The 15190-nt window shown below is 39.6% G+C and overlaps 1 protein-coding gene across 4 annotated transcripts in view; it reads left to right on the top strand.

Moving 5' to 3' along the window:
* mon2 (MON2 homolog, regulator of endosome-to-Golgi trafficking) overlaps positions 1-15190 on the top strand; it is a 54632-nt gene that overhangs the window by 25727 nt on the left and 13715 nt on the right. For 2 of the 4 annotated variants that reach the window (XM_028449276.1, XM_028449274.1), the window contains exons 16-28: positions 300-404; positions 1387-1467; positions 1546-1619; positions 1712-1802; positions 2669-2770; positions 3499-3501; positions 4383-4493; positions 6353-6528; positions 6612-6774; positions 8850-9143; positions 9240-9438; positions 12363-13006; positions 14942-15085. In XM_028449276.1, coding sequence (XP_028305077.1) covers positions 300-404; positions 1387-1467; positions 1546-1619; positions 1712-1802; positions 2669-2770; positions 3499-3501; positions 4383-4493; positions 6353-6528; positions 6612-6774; positions 8850-9143; positions 9240-9438; positions 12363-13006; positions 14942-15085 — 2187 coding nt within the window. The remainder of the gene's footprint in view (positions 1-299; positions 405-1386; positions 1468-1545; positions 1620-1711; positions 1803-2668; positions 2771-3498; positions 3502-4382; positions 4494-6352; positions 6529-6611; positions 6775-8849; positions 9144-9239; positions 9439-12362; positions 13007-14941; positions 15086-15190) is intronic. The other 2 variants (XM_028449277.1, XM_028449275.1) reach the window with 1 other exon arrangement.

Below are 15190 nucleotides of genomic sequence, written 5' to 3'. Positions count from 1 at the left end.
ATGTGGGACAGTGACTGCATAGATTGTACATCTACATTTCCCCTGAGAGCCTTTTAAAACCCATGAGCATGCAGGGAACCTAACCAGAGGAAATTATTCTCTGTTTCTTAGATGGTTGCATATTTATTTCTCTTTTTCTCTTCTCCAGTTTAATCAAACTAACTATAGATTTCAAAATGCCTCATTAATTATTGTGGTAAATGTACAGGTCTTTTTTTACTAAATTTCTCATAGTTTTACTCTAGGTTTTGTTGTGCATTGTTCTGGTGTGGTACTAAATCAGTATGTATTTCTGTCAGTTGACTGCCAAGAACATCCAATGCATGCGCACCCTGTTGAACCTGGCTCACTGCCACGGAGCCGTGCTGGGCACCTCTTGGCAGCTGGTGCTGGCTACACTCCAGGTAGTACAGCTACACACACACACACTGCAAAAATTGTAATCATACATACCATTAAAAGCCTCTGCACAGTATTGTGTAGGTCAGAGGTGTCCAAACTCCTGCAGGTTTGAGATGTTTACCTGTTCCACAACACACACACATTTAAAATAAGAATGGGATATTCAGTGGTTGTCATGTTTCATTTTGGACTTGTACGCTCCTCATCATTATTGTTTCTGTAACTAGATAACTAGTTACACTAGTAAACCATTTTAGCCCCACTAATTTAGTAGTGCTACTGCAAAAAGGTTTACTAGTCAACTAGTAGATATATTACTTTTACTAGTTCATTAGTGAACATGTTTAGTTTATCTAGTTTACTATCAAGGGCAATAAGGGCCTGAACTACTTCACCAGCAAGCATATAAGCCTTCACTAATGAACTGATGAAATACACTATGCTAGTACTGTATGTATGCACTAGTTAACTAGAGACCTTAAGTCATGATTAACATGTTTAACATCTGAGTTTTTGCAGCTCACTAGTGTGTTTTTTTGACATTCTTGATATCAAGGATACATAATGAACACTCACTCAGCTTTCCATAGATAACACTTTTTCCCTGTACCATTACTCATCTTTAGTTATTAGATGACCTTAATTTGAACTTCCTCTGGACAGTTTAGCATTGCACGAGCTGCAGTTCACCTTAGAATCCTCACACTTAACAACCATAACATATTTTTACACAGTTGGCATAGTTCTTTCAAAACCAAACTGCATCATTGATGCAGGCTATAATATGTCTGTGGTATCAGAGCATGTTTTACAAGTATGTGTACAATTACACAATTTAAAACCTGTATTTCATCCCCCCTGAACTGAATTTGGACCCCCCTTGCTGTAGATCTTTGTGCTGAAAGCTGGTCTAGTAGTATATTTCATATGCAATGGTTCTATTCAGATGTTGGACGTATTTCTGCATTACTTTGGTTTCTCTAGCATCTGGTGTGGATCTTGGGACTGAAACCAAGTGCGGGTGGTGCTCTAAAGCCTGGCCGAGTTGTAGAGGGTCCCAGTACGGTGGGTATCGTCTTTCTGTTTTTTTTTTTCAACGTGCATCATATGCTGTGGCTTATTTTAATGTTTGGATCACATCAGGTGCTTACCACTGCCGTGATGACGGACCTGCCCATAATTTCCAACATCCTATCCAGATTATTTGAAAGCTCCCAGTAAGGTTTTCTTTTCTTTTCTTTTTTTTTTTTTTTTAACTAAAACCCACTTATTGATATTTAAATGACGAAAATGAATTTTTGTCACCCAGGTACTTGGATGATGTGTCCTTGCATCACCTGATCAATGGCCTCTGCTCCCTCTCTCTGGAAGCCATGGAATTGGCCTATGGAAACAACAAGGTAAGAAGGGTGTCTCACATGTTTTGGTTAGCCTAGCAGGGATAAATGATGAACAGGCTGGGCTATGTTATAACGGAGACTTACTGGTTTAAATTCTCTTAGACCGATTATAATACAAGAAATGTTAGTAACACTTTACTTGAAGTTTTATACATAAAGGCTGACATTACACTGCCATTATTATGACCTGATATTTGTCATTAGCATGAATAAGGTGTCATGAAGCCTGTCATTATGTGTCCTTTCGTTACCCTAACCTTTAGCCTAACCCCACTAGATTTTCCACCTAAATCCAAAAATGTCAACATAGCTCCAAAGGTGTCATGATTTAGCAAGCAACACTTAATGACCGCCTTCATGACACCTTATTTATGCTAATGATGGCATAATGTCAGCCTTATGTATAAAACTTCAAGTAAAGTGTTAACGAAACATGTCATTGGCCAATTAGCATTCATACTTGAGGTGCTTTCACACCGAAGGCGACTTCAGCGACTATAGTTGCTGAATCATAGTCACGCTTTTTGCTCGCTTCATCTACCCCAGTGACGTGACGACCGGGGGAGTGGCATGGGGAGATACTCTCTGCCGATTTGATGATGCGACACAGCGTCTCTCGAAGTCGCTTGAAAAGTTAAAATGTTTTAACTTTGAGCGACTTCCAGCAACTGATTGAGTTGCGTGAGTCGCTTCGCTTGAAGGGAGGTTGCTTGACGTCGCGTCATTTACTTTGATTTTGCCATAATCTAGTCTCCAGAGTCGCTGAAATTGCGTTCTGTGTGAACACACCTTTATGATTATCATGCCTCTCTGTATTTTTTATAGTTTTGTTCACATCTAGTGACAGTTTTCTGCTCGTTCTTCAGGAGCCGTCCCTGTTTGCAGTTGCCAAGCTGCTGGAGACCGGCCTGGTCAACATGGATCGTATAGAGATCCTGTGGAGGCCACTGACAGGCCACCTGTTGGAGGTAACATTGATTTCAAACTTGCAATGAAAAGATGGAAATCTAGTCAACTGACTGAAACAATTGATGAGCGAGATGTAGACGTTTCACTGTAGTGTGTGTAACAGGTCTCTACATCCTCAGTCCCTGAGCAACACATGGCTTGTTCCACTTTCTGTCACAACCTCTCTGGTTTCCAAAAGTGGTTTTCTACAATAGTTGCTGTTTTTCCCTGCATTACATCCTGATTCTGTGCACGTCACTACCCAGCTGGTGATTATTTCACCACCATTTCAGATTACCTCATGATAGCTATGAATGAGGTCGATGAAGAAACTTAAACCTTGATTATTTCTTACTTTTATGCAGTGTCACAAAAGCACGTTTTGCTCAGTGTTCAACACATTTCTAGCAAACTCACTTTGACTCTCGCTGCATGAACTTCTCTTTTTATTGTGACGCATGAATGGCTATAAACGGTTGTAATCCCAGTGAAACAGTTAATGCCTTGGAGTTAACTTTCCACTTTCTTCTGTTGTGCATGTATTTATTTATGGCTAAAAATAAACTTTACAAACTTATTTCCATATTCCCTCTACATGTTTTTTACATTTCCCATTTTAGCTCCTCATTTCTCAAACAGTCGTGTGTTTATATGTTGTTAAATTGTTGCTCAAATGCATATTTTGAAAGTTTTCTCTTCATTCTTTTTTTATCTCCTCTCTCTTTTTGCACTCCTGTTTGTTTTGCAGAAGGTAAGCTATGTCATCACTTCTATCTCTGTGTCCTCGATGTCTCCTCAGTTACAAGTGTGTTTTGATTTGTCCACAGTGCTGTGCTCTGTGTCCTGCCTCACTGTGCACTGTTGTTCATCGTAAATCAAGTTTTTTAAGACATGTTTTCTGTTTCTGTGATTCTTTATTTAAGTCACTACTTTAATTAAATGACCAACATTTCATGCCATCACTTCTAGGATTCAAGCTGTAATTATGATTTCGTCTCAGTTTTTATGGAAAATGTTCTTCAGTTGTAGTCATCAGCTTTCATTTTTATTTGATTTAGTTTTTAACCAAATTACAAATTTTCACATTTATTATTGATTTACTTATTATTTAATTGGGGTTGTTGTGATTTAATATCATACAGAGATTACTTCTGAATGACTCAACTTTACGTGAATTCTCTACTGCCTTTAATTTATCTACTTATTGGACAAAGTTATTTCTTTGTCTTCAATAGCTTTTTAATCTAGTTTTTTTCAATATTAATTTGTTTTAGTCCTCCAGCATTGGTTGACAAAAAATAGTGCAGAAAATGATGAAATAGTTTCAATATAATTTAAAATTACAGGTATAATGTTTCATGTTGTTTCAAAACCAACATTTCACAATTGGGACAATTTCTTTTTAATTTCTCAGGATTTGTATCCCACGTGTACTTTTGTCTGCTCGACCCATCTGTCTGTGTGTATCTTTATTCATTAATTGATATTGTCTTATACTGCTTATCACAGAGGCCTATGTCATCCAGTTGGCAGCTTCTCTTTAATCCAGTGTGAAAGTTTGGCCGATTCTCTGCTTCAGATCATCAGTGTTTGTGTTTGTTTGTTGTTTTTCATCTGCTTTGTGTCCTGCAGGTCTGCCAGCACCCAAACTCCAGGATGAGGGAGTGGGGGGCCGAGGCCCTAACGGCTCTCATCAAAGCTGGTCTTTCATATAAACATGATCCTCCTTTGGCCCAAAACCAGGTCGGTGTGTCACTGCATCCACATGAAATGGGGATCTTATATAAGACCTGGGGCCTCATTTATAAAAGTGCGCCTAGTTACAGTAAGCACACTTCAGCTGGCATACGCAAAAAACCAGGAAGTGCGTACAAATCTTTATTTACGATTTATAAACGAGGGCGCACGTACATCCCACGCCTGTTTCCGTTTATAAATCACAATGAACTTGAAGGTTGGCGCATGTGAAGAAACACCTTGTTCCGCCCATTTGGTGCCAATAAAAAATGACTATTCACTAATGCAAATTTCATGGTGAAACGAAAGGGAAAATGAGCAAATAAAACAAATGTCACTCAATGTGAGGTGGAGGTAATAATTGTTGAGGTGGACACGCAGGAGAGTGTAATTTGGTGACACAGTGAACACTATGAATGATAGAAAGGCAGATCGCGTTGCGCTGCCTCATCAGACTGTGACAGGTGAAAAATAAACGATCACACGTAAAAGCGATGGAGAAAATATGGATTATTCTTCATAGGAAGAATGTATGTTCAACAGGTGGAGGAAAGGGGCGGAGCTCAGCCTCACAAAATGCTAGAGGATCAGTGGGGATTGGGGATTCCCTCTGTGTAATGGAGGTGGGACACACACACAGATGCACTATATATGCACCAAAAACATGGGATTAAACTCCGCAGCAGCTCGTCTTCCTCCCATTCCACAGCACCTCGTCCTCACGGGGGTCCTGCCCATAGGTATTGGTGGTTTCTGTAGATCCTCCCCTCCAGAGTCTCGCGTGCACCTCGTCCTCCAGCAATGCCAAATAAGCCATTGTGCGTTTTTACTCATTAGAGTGTGTTCCTTTTTATACAGCTACCGATGTTGTAGCCAATTGATCGGCAGTTTTGCGCAATGATCATGTGATTTTGATTACAATAATAATAATTATTATTATTGATATTATTATTAATATAAAACTGTATTTGTAGGCGTGCGCACGTCACTCACTCCCTGCGCGCGTCAGAATAATTTTTTCCTCCTCCGTTTTTGCAAATGCATCCTTCAAATAATGTTTTGTGAAATGTTCAATGTGTTTGATTATTTCACACAATTTCTATTAATTTCACAAAGCTGTCTTTAATTCCATCCTTCTCCTGTTGGTGTTTGAGTTTCTTGTTTCTTATGATTTTGTGCGTACTGCAGGGTCAGAGCTGCCGTGAAGGTGCGCACATTACCTTTCCAGGTTTTTTCTTTATAAATCCAAAACTTTGCTTATATGTGACGAAAAAGTTTGGTAACCACTGTATTATATAATCATTGATGACTGAATGGTTAGCCATTTCCATCACTAATATATGGCTTAGCTTAGATGTCCTTCATGCCCTACTTGACAAGTGACCTTTGAAAGTTAATGCAACTAAGTCATTTCATCTATGATAGGTCACAATGCACCGATCTTTTTGTAGTTGTTCTTAATAATGCACGAGAGGTGACAGGCCAACAAAAAATAGAAAGTTTTGTTGTAGAACCACTTTGTCATTTCCACTCTTTAGTGCTTTAAATGCAGACTTAATGAATGCGTTAATAAGGGTCAGCATGGAGGGTCCCTCCGTAGAGGAGTTGGATTCCGCCCAAGGAACACCAGAGAATGCCCAAAACACAAAAGCAGTTGGAGAACTCATATCCTTTGTGTTTAGTTCACAGAGGAAAGACATGAGAAATCAAAATATTTCTACTTTATATATGTGTTCCTTGGTAAATTGTCAGCATAAGTCCATGTAGGTACTTTAATCCTGTTTGGATGCAACTGAACAATCCAAGCCCTCTGTGCTGCTGATGGTAACCAAACAAATAACCCCATTCTTCCTTTATTCCCAAAGCGGCTGCAGCTTCTGTTGCTGAATCCCCTGAAGGAGCTGTCCAATGTGCTGCATGCTGACATTCGGCAGAAGCAGCTGGAGAGTGTCCTGCAGATCCTGCAGAGTCAGGGCGACTGCCTGGGGCCCGGCTGGCCCCTGGTTTTAGCAGTCATAGGAGCCATCCGCAATGATCAGGGGTGAGAACTCAGGAGAGGAAACTAAGAACCAGACTCAAAGTCTGCTGAAGGAACACGCAACAAATCTGTTTCTGTCTTCTCAGCGAGTCGTTGATCCGAACAGCCTTTCAGTGCCTGCAGCTGGTGGTGACGGACTTCCTACCCACAATGCCTTGCACTTGCCTCCAGATTGTCGTGGATGTAGCGGGCAGCTTCGGCCTGCAGAACCAGGAGTTGAACATCAGCCTTACCTCCATTGGTTTACTGGTGAGATATTTGAGCTTCACTTTATGACGCTGTGGGACAATGCATTTCATCACATGCTGGCATTGTGTGTATATACAATACACATTATAATTTTTTTTTTTCTTTTATATATATATATACTGTAGGGATGTAACGATTCACTCAACTCCCGATTCGATTCACGACACTGGGTTCACGATACGATTCTCTCACGATTTATTTTACAAAATGGGACTGTAGACAAATGATGACTGAAAAATATAATATATATAGAAAATACTGTACTATTTTCCTTTTGTTTTTCAGTGTCAAAAGAATCCCTTGATAAACTATTCAAAACAATGCAGTTTACCTAAAAATAAATCCTGAATGAAAAATATAAAGGAATAATACAAATGAAGAAGCCTATTAATTTAAATTCTGGTTCTATAGTAAACAATGCAAAACTGCATAATAGTTATTTTTCTTTTTAAAAGTGCAACTGAAAATGTATTTTGTCCCTTAACAATTGGACTTAAAAAAATGAAAAATTGCACTGTATTTTCGTCAGATATTTGTTTGGACCAGCAGAGGGCGGTGGTAACCCTGTGGTCGATTTGGCATGCAGTTATTCTTGCAGTAAAGAAGAGATGCTATGCTAGCAGACAGAGCTAAAAGAAAAACCTGACTTTTACAGATATTCACGTAATATTACAGATATTATTTCGGTGCTAAAGTGGTAAGGAATCATTTATGAACATGTTTAAGAGTAGTAGGCAATTCCGCCCACCGCCTACGCTTCTGGACAAGAGAAGGATAAATAGATAGCACCCTCTGCTGTTTGAAAAAAGTACTGCGATTCAATTTTCAGAGTATCGATGTCAACCGTGATACCTATGAATTGATTTTTAACTGCCTTACGATTAATCGTTACATCCCTAATATACTGTATATATTATTGTGATGATGTAAAACCCTATTTACCAGCATTGCTGGCAGGATTGAGGTCAGTTACATTTTTCAATTAAAAATACGTCTTAGATTATTCATGTTCAATTACAACTCAAATAAGATTAAGATCACCGCCATTTTTTTCAAATAAATTAAAATGACAATGATTATTTTTGCCCTGAAAATCAATTACAATTCGTTCTCAGTATAAACTTCCCACCATGTCTTTCTTCTCTGTCTGTTTCTCAGACACTGATCTTTATCAGGTTGAATGTAATTAAATTAACAACGTGTCAGTGCTGGTTAGCCAACGTTGTGCAATGTGAAGTCCTCTATATGCTCTCTATATTTCAGCCTGAACATAGGCAGGATTCCCCTTAACCCTCTGGAGTCCAGTGTATAACTGGCCATTTTTGACTACTTTTGATTTCATCATTATATCTCACCATAAAAACTCTTTAGCTTGCCTTTTGTTTTTTGTTTTTTCAGCACAACTTCAGGTGTAAAATGTTCCTGTTAATTGTTCATTTTGACGTACTGTATAAACACAGTGGACTTAAAATCACACACAAACACCAAATCCAAGTAGGATTTTCTGATTTGATAAATGGAAATGCAAATATAAAGTGTAATTATCAAAAACATTTGTACAAGTTTACAAAAAACAAGCTATATGGTGTTTTTCCCAAATTATCAAATACAAGTTTTTACAAAACCTCACGATTACATGCCACAAATTATTTGTGCTACAGCAAGAAACAGTTCCTGTCCAATAATAAGACAGAGGGACACATCACAGGCCTAACACTTGGTGTATTTTTTGCTTGCAAACACTTTCATTTTGCGAGAGAAGGCACAACAGCCCGTCTTTACAGTTTGTTTCTTCACAGAAACGCGACAGAAATAATCAGTAAAAGTGCAACATTTTTAATCGATCATGACTATTGTTCTACTTGGACTACTAAGATCATTTAATAACTGGTATATAGTTTTTATGCCTCACGTTCAACATAATTTTAAATGGACACTTGTGAGGCTGTGGGGTTGTCTTAAATTTTTTATGTGTTTAGGACTCCTAAGGGTTAATTCTCAGAGGGTGTTATATCAAAAGCTCTTACAGTTTGTCAGAAATTGATGCCCATTTCTTTTCTTTTCATTTCCGACAGTGGAACATTTCAGACTACTTCTTCCAGAGAGGAGAAGCCATCACACAGGAGCTTGAGCGAGAGGAGGAGCTAATGCAGAAGCAGGCTCGAGAACAAGGCGAGACCCTCAACAGACCGTTCCACCCCGCCCCTCCCTTTGACTGCCTCTGGCTGTGTCTGTATGCCAAGCTTGGTGAGCTGTGTGTGGACCCGCGGCCTGCTGTGCGTAAAAGTGCAGGGCAGACGCTGTTCTCCACTATTGCTGCTCACGGGACGCTGCTGCAGCAGCCAACCTGGCATATTGTTGTCTGGAAGGTAAACTAGACGGCTCTGGTTTTTTTTTGTTTGTGTGCTTTGTTGCTCTGTAGGATAAAGATCAGTGCTGATCAAAAAACCCGCTATCGATTCTAGGTCCTATTCCAACTGTTGGACTGTGTGAGGACGTCTTCCACCAATGCAGACAAGGAGAAGATCGAGTCTGGAGGTGGAAACATCCTAATTCACCACTCTCGCGACACAGCAGAGAAACAGTGGGCAGAGACGTGGGTGCTGACGCTAGCTGGTGTGGCTCGCATTTTCAACACCAGGCGGTATCTCCTCCAACAATTAGGTGTGCACACACTGACCTGCAGTCTTTCCTGGGCTACACACGGAAACAAATCTTAAGACATGATTTAAAAAAGTTCCTGGTTTTGATCGTTCATCTCAGCGTTTAACGTCTCAATATTTAACTTCTATCAATTTTTTATTCATTAGTATAGCACTGTAGACCTTAGGTGGTGACCAAAGGGCTTTACAGTAAAAAAGAAATAAAACAAACATGCTCTATAATCATATATTCATAAAAATTCATACAATCCAAAGGGAATAAATAAGGAGCGATATATATACAGTTTTAATCCTACAATCTCATTGAATGAAGCAATTAACTTAACCTGCTCTTTCTTAGCAGGAAATCTGAACAAACTATAGTGTGAATCCCACAACAGAGTTATATTGTTAGTTACTGGAGTTGGAACAATCATGGGAAAGAAAATGTGTGACGGGACAGAAGTAACAGAAAATGTAAAGCTTGTAATAATGGCAACATTCATACAATAAATAAAGTAAGTACTAAATCATCTTAGCCTTCTATCCCTATTTCTCTATTTCTATTTAATGATTGAAATGTGTTATAGCTACTGCTATAGAGAACGGACACTCAACTGGGTCACTATCCAAAAAAGGGTCACTGACTCATTTTCAGTGGGGTCAGGACATTTACTTCAGTAATTGAAACTATATCACTACACAAAATGACTGAAAACACATCATGAACACTGTCTACCCACTGAAAACTGTTAAATATATTGCTTTAATGCACAGAATGAAGGTTACCAAGCCTTCCTCAGTAGGTCCTGGTCGCGTTGTGGGGAATACGTTATGTGACTTCCGGTTTTGACAGGAAATGGACCATATAGAAAGGTCAGGCCAGGTAACCCAAACAATATTCTTTTCCACCACTGGTGGGCACTCTAACACCATAAACAAAATAACACCATTAACACAAAGTTTTTTCAATATCTGTGGATAAAAACAAAATTGATGTCCACTGATATTACATTTTTTGGCAGATAGCGGCCGATAATATTGCCCATCTCTACCAGAGAATATCAAATTGTACTTGTGATGCATGTGAGAACATTTGCATTAAGATTTGTTACCTTAATCCAGTGCTTTAAAAAGTGTGTAGTGTGCACCCCCCAGAAGGACATTTTAAATGTGATGCCATTCTTCTTAAAAACCTTTCTTCATTGACATTAAAGATCATTAATACCATGAAACGCCTACACACAAAGTAAGTAATAATGAGAAGCCTAATATGTAGCAGAAATAAACAGAGCATGAAATAATGCATTAGATATGCAACTGGGAACAAAGTGTAACATGGAACTAAAGTGCAAAAGTAATGATTGAGGTGAGCATTTGAAGTTGAGCGAATAATAAATAAACATTTAATAGCTCAGACGTATGGATACATTTGTGACGAGGACAACACAAATGCTTGCGTGCCAGCGCCCTCACACTGACAGCCTGAGTCATCAAAAAAGAAAAGCAAAAATAAAATATGAAATCTATCTTTGTCCTGGATTCACACCATCATTGTTTTTTATGCTTTTTTGACACTGATCGCAATTTTTATTTCCTGTTTTTGACCACTATTTGTTTTTTAACAGGGATGTCCCGATACAACTTTTTCACTTCCGATATGATACCGATATTGCAGCTTTGATTATTGGCCGATACCGATATCGATTCGTTGCGATATCATTACAAATCATACTTACTTATTTTGTAGTGTGGATTGTTGGAGAAGGCTTGATCAAGTGATGTCACTCAAACAGAGAACAATAGTCAGCAACAGTAGGTATGAGAAAAACTGACCCATGTGTTATCAACCAATTGGTCACATACATTTAACCTTCAACATAATATTTACAGTATCCTACAATTTAGTAAATATAATACAATATATCGCAGAGATTTTAGATGCAGTCCGATAAAATCCGATATTTGTTTTCTGGCTGATATCGGAGTGGGACACCTCTATTCTTTATCTAGGTAATTAGTTTAATTTGGTTTGGGATTTTGGATTTATTATGATCTTACTTGTTAATTCAATGAATTTGAAATTGTGTTATTCAGGATTATTTGGGGGTTAGTGGGTGCAGGTGGGGTTTGAAAGTTCACCTTTGTTCAAAGTGGGGGAAACCCAAAAAAGTGTGAGAATCATTGTCTTTAGGCAGGCATACACTGTGCGATTTTTGGCTTATTTTGAGCCGATTTTCGACTCGTACGACTATTTTGTGGGATCGTGCGAGTTTCTGCTGGATCGTGTACCGTGCATCGTGTAGTATACATCGGGTGAGGAGAAGCGATTAACACCTCATGACCAGCTCCCTGTCAGCAATCGTAGGTTGTAAGGATTTCAAACATGTTTGAAATCCAGTCGCTCCTCGTGAGGGTATCACTGTTGAAGCAGTGCCACGGACCGGCTTACCGTAAACCCTCACACTGCGCATGCGCGAACACCGTAGGACGGCTATAAAACTGTACTGCCCACGTCTGTCCAGCCAGCTCCTGGTCCATCACATCGCCGTCTTTTCTTTTTTAAAGCTCTTTTTGCTGAGATTTGCGAGTGTCTCTCCACTTCTGGGTTTTTCTTCTTCGTCTGTTTTAATGGCGACGCTTCAGTGTTCTTCTTCTAATTTGTACGTTGCATTTCCGGAAACAAGACCCAGACGTGTTGTGTATGAACGTACAGTGTGAGCAGTCAGAGTGTCTGTCCGTACAGTGTGAGAATATGAATCGTGAGCTGCGCACATTCGGGCCCTGCGTCTGAGTCGCACAGTTTGAGCTGAGCTGAGTGCAACGATCGAAATCGCACAGTGTATCCCAGCCTTTAATCAAACTGCCGTTCTCCCACACATGAAGGTTTATCAGACTCATTGTGGAACTGTTAGTCTCACACTGTCCCACCTTGCATGTGTGCAGGTGATTTCTTCGAGGCGTGGGAGGTGCTCCTCAACCACATCCAATCCGCCGCTCTCAGCAAAAACAACGAGGTCTCTCTGGCTGCCCTCAAGAGTTTTCAGGAGATTTTACAGATCGTCACACCTGTTAAAGACTCAGACAAAGTAGTGGACACCCTTGCTGCCATGGTTGTCCCCCCCGTGCTCATTGACCCCCTGTCTGCATCCGGCCCTGGCAGACCCCTGGTAAGGTCAGATTCTCTCATCGAGAGGTTGACGCGTTACAACGGTGCAGAACTGCAGGTGCCCCCACCAGGCGAGGAGTCTGCCTTGGAGGACTCTGCTTTGTGGTGGTCAGCATGGAACACGTGGTATCGAACCGGGACGGACAGTACCAGGCCTCCTACAGGCCCCATTGAGAAACTCTCCTTCATCCCCAGCCAGCCTTTCCTCACGGCTCTGATCCAGATTTTCCCGGCACTTTACCAGCACATCAAATCCAACTTTAGCATGGAGGACCTGAAGAAGCTGGGGGTGATCCTTCAAGGGGCCGTGTCAGTGCCTATCAGCAGCGACGCCTCACCCTTTATCCTACCGTCCTACACAGAGGCCGTGCTCACCAGCCTGCAAGAGGCCGTGCTCACTGCACTGGATGTTTTGCAAAAGGTAGGAATTGAAAAAGGTCAAACTAATGGAGTGAAGAAGAAATACAGTAACACATCATGATGCAGTGCATGTGTCCTGTTTCAGCTCTTTCTATAGTATTTAAATATTTACATTCACAAGTGGACATGGATGGATTTTTTTTTTTTTTACACAACTAGTACAGTGCCTGTTGGAAGTATGTATTCATGTGGGAGTTCAAGTAGAGTTGTCAATTATGGCCAAATGAGTATGTGTTTGAAGGTTGGATGTACAAAGAGGTGTACATACTCTTTGTAGTGTTATAAAGGGGTATATTTGCTGGTGCAAAGTAAAATAGCGTGTGCGATTTCCCTGGTGTAATTCTATGGGACATGTGCATGATAAATTATTAAAGTTTGCACCAATGTTTGCTGGACTTAAGCAAATAGATAATAAATGACAGCTCCTGTCCTTAAACCCTCCTTTGGTGAGGAAAAACTCAAAAAACCCAGTGGGAAAATTAATTACACACAACATGTCATGTACATCCAAGGTGCGCATGTGTGTGGCATGTGTTCACACAGTAGAGCCAGAGAATTTCCGGATGCCCCTCCCCCCTCTCATGTCCGGTCTAACCCGCGTTCAAAATAAAATTAAAATAAACGTTTTGCAACACCAAATAAGTCCAAAATAATGGATGCACACACTCGGACTATGTGCAAACTGTTAAAGTTTCAGGTCGTTCAGACACTGCGTCAGGAATATATGCACTCATCACACACACACACACACACACACACACACAGAGAGACCTTCCTTGATTTATAGATAGATTGATAGATGTTTTACATCACTTATTCGCTCATATCTTAAACTGCACGAGACCGCTTAAAACCTCCACAGCAGCATGGGAAACTTAAGCATGTGAGTGAACAATAACTAATACAGGGTTGGGATGCAGGTAGAGAGGATGATGAAGTCGGTAGCAACTCATAATATAAAGATAGTTCATAGTGTAATAATCAGCTCATGACGTAATAACTTAGAATATAAAAACATTATATTGTGAGCTGTTATTACATTATGAGCTAACGTCACACTTTAGAAGGTAATTTTTTCTTTAATACCTAATTAATAAAGGTTTTTAAACTAAAAATGCTAAGTTATTGCATTATTTGCACAGCTGTTTATGTTAAGTGTTCATGATTTTATTACATTATGAGTCGTTATTCACACTGTGAGCCATTATTACATTATGAGTTGCAACATCAAGGAGATTATCTGATTTAGGAAATAAGACTTAATTGTCTGCTGCCATGTCGATGACCTGGTGAAAAAGGTTTGAAAGCAAAAGTTTAATCACATTCTAAACTTAAAACAAACAACTTTACACAACTTTTTTCAAATGACTGTCAAAAATGCACTTATTAAGTAAAAGTTCTGAATATAGATGGCATGGCATGAAGATGTTGGTAATTGGGTTTGAATATTTATTTATTTGCTCCAAACTGATGCTTAAAATTTAAATTTTTTGCATTCATTCAAACGTCATCTATCATGACTCCTAAAAGATCTTTTGAAAAAATTTGTAAATATGTTTTTACAAAACTGTTTAAAGTCAAACATTTAGGTGCATTGTAGGATCAATTTTGTTGAATCAAAAATCTGTGTGGATAGTTTTTGTAGGACAGTCTGAAGATACGCTGTGGCAAGTTTGGTGTCCTTTTAGGAAAAAAAAACTGTGGGAGGTTTAAATGTACAAAAGTTTATTCAGTGTTGGGACTACATTTTGCTGAAAATTGCAAATCTTTAGCACATATGGGGGATCTGTTATGTTCTAATATCACAATATTACTATTTTGTAATTAAGACAGCTCACAGTATACATACTGCTATTTTTGTGGCAGCGTACTAAATGATGCAATACGTGGTCTCCCATGGCGTATGTCAGCAGTGTTTGTTCCCTCCCTGCTACAGGCCATCTGTGTGGGCCCAGAGAACCTGCAGGTCATGTACCCGGCCATCTTTGAACAGCTGCTACTTTTTGTGAAGTTCTCCTGCAAGCCTCCTCAGTATGGCCGAATGGACACCAAACATGTGGCCAACGCCAAATACAACCAGGTATGCACCAAGCTAGGTGATCTGTAGGATTTTATGGGAAGTTTAGCACTTTTTATTTGTGCTATTTTCTGCTTTAACAAGCCAAGTTTTATTTGTAGAGATCTT

This window comes from Gouania willdenowi, chromosome 6 (genome assembly GCF_900634775.1).
Source record: "Gouania willdenowi chromosome 6, fGouWil2.1, whole genome shotgun sequence".
Taxonomy (NCBI): domain Eukaryota; kingdom Metazoa; phylum Chordata; class Actinopteri; order Blenniiformes; family Gobiesocidae; genus Gouania; species Gouania willdenowi.
The sequence above is the reverse complement of the archived record's forward strand: the minus strand, read 5'-3'. Positions and strand labels throughout refer to the sequence as shown.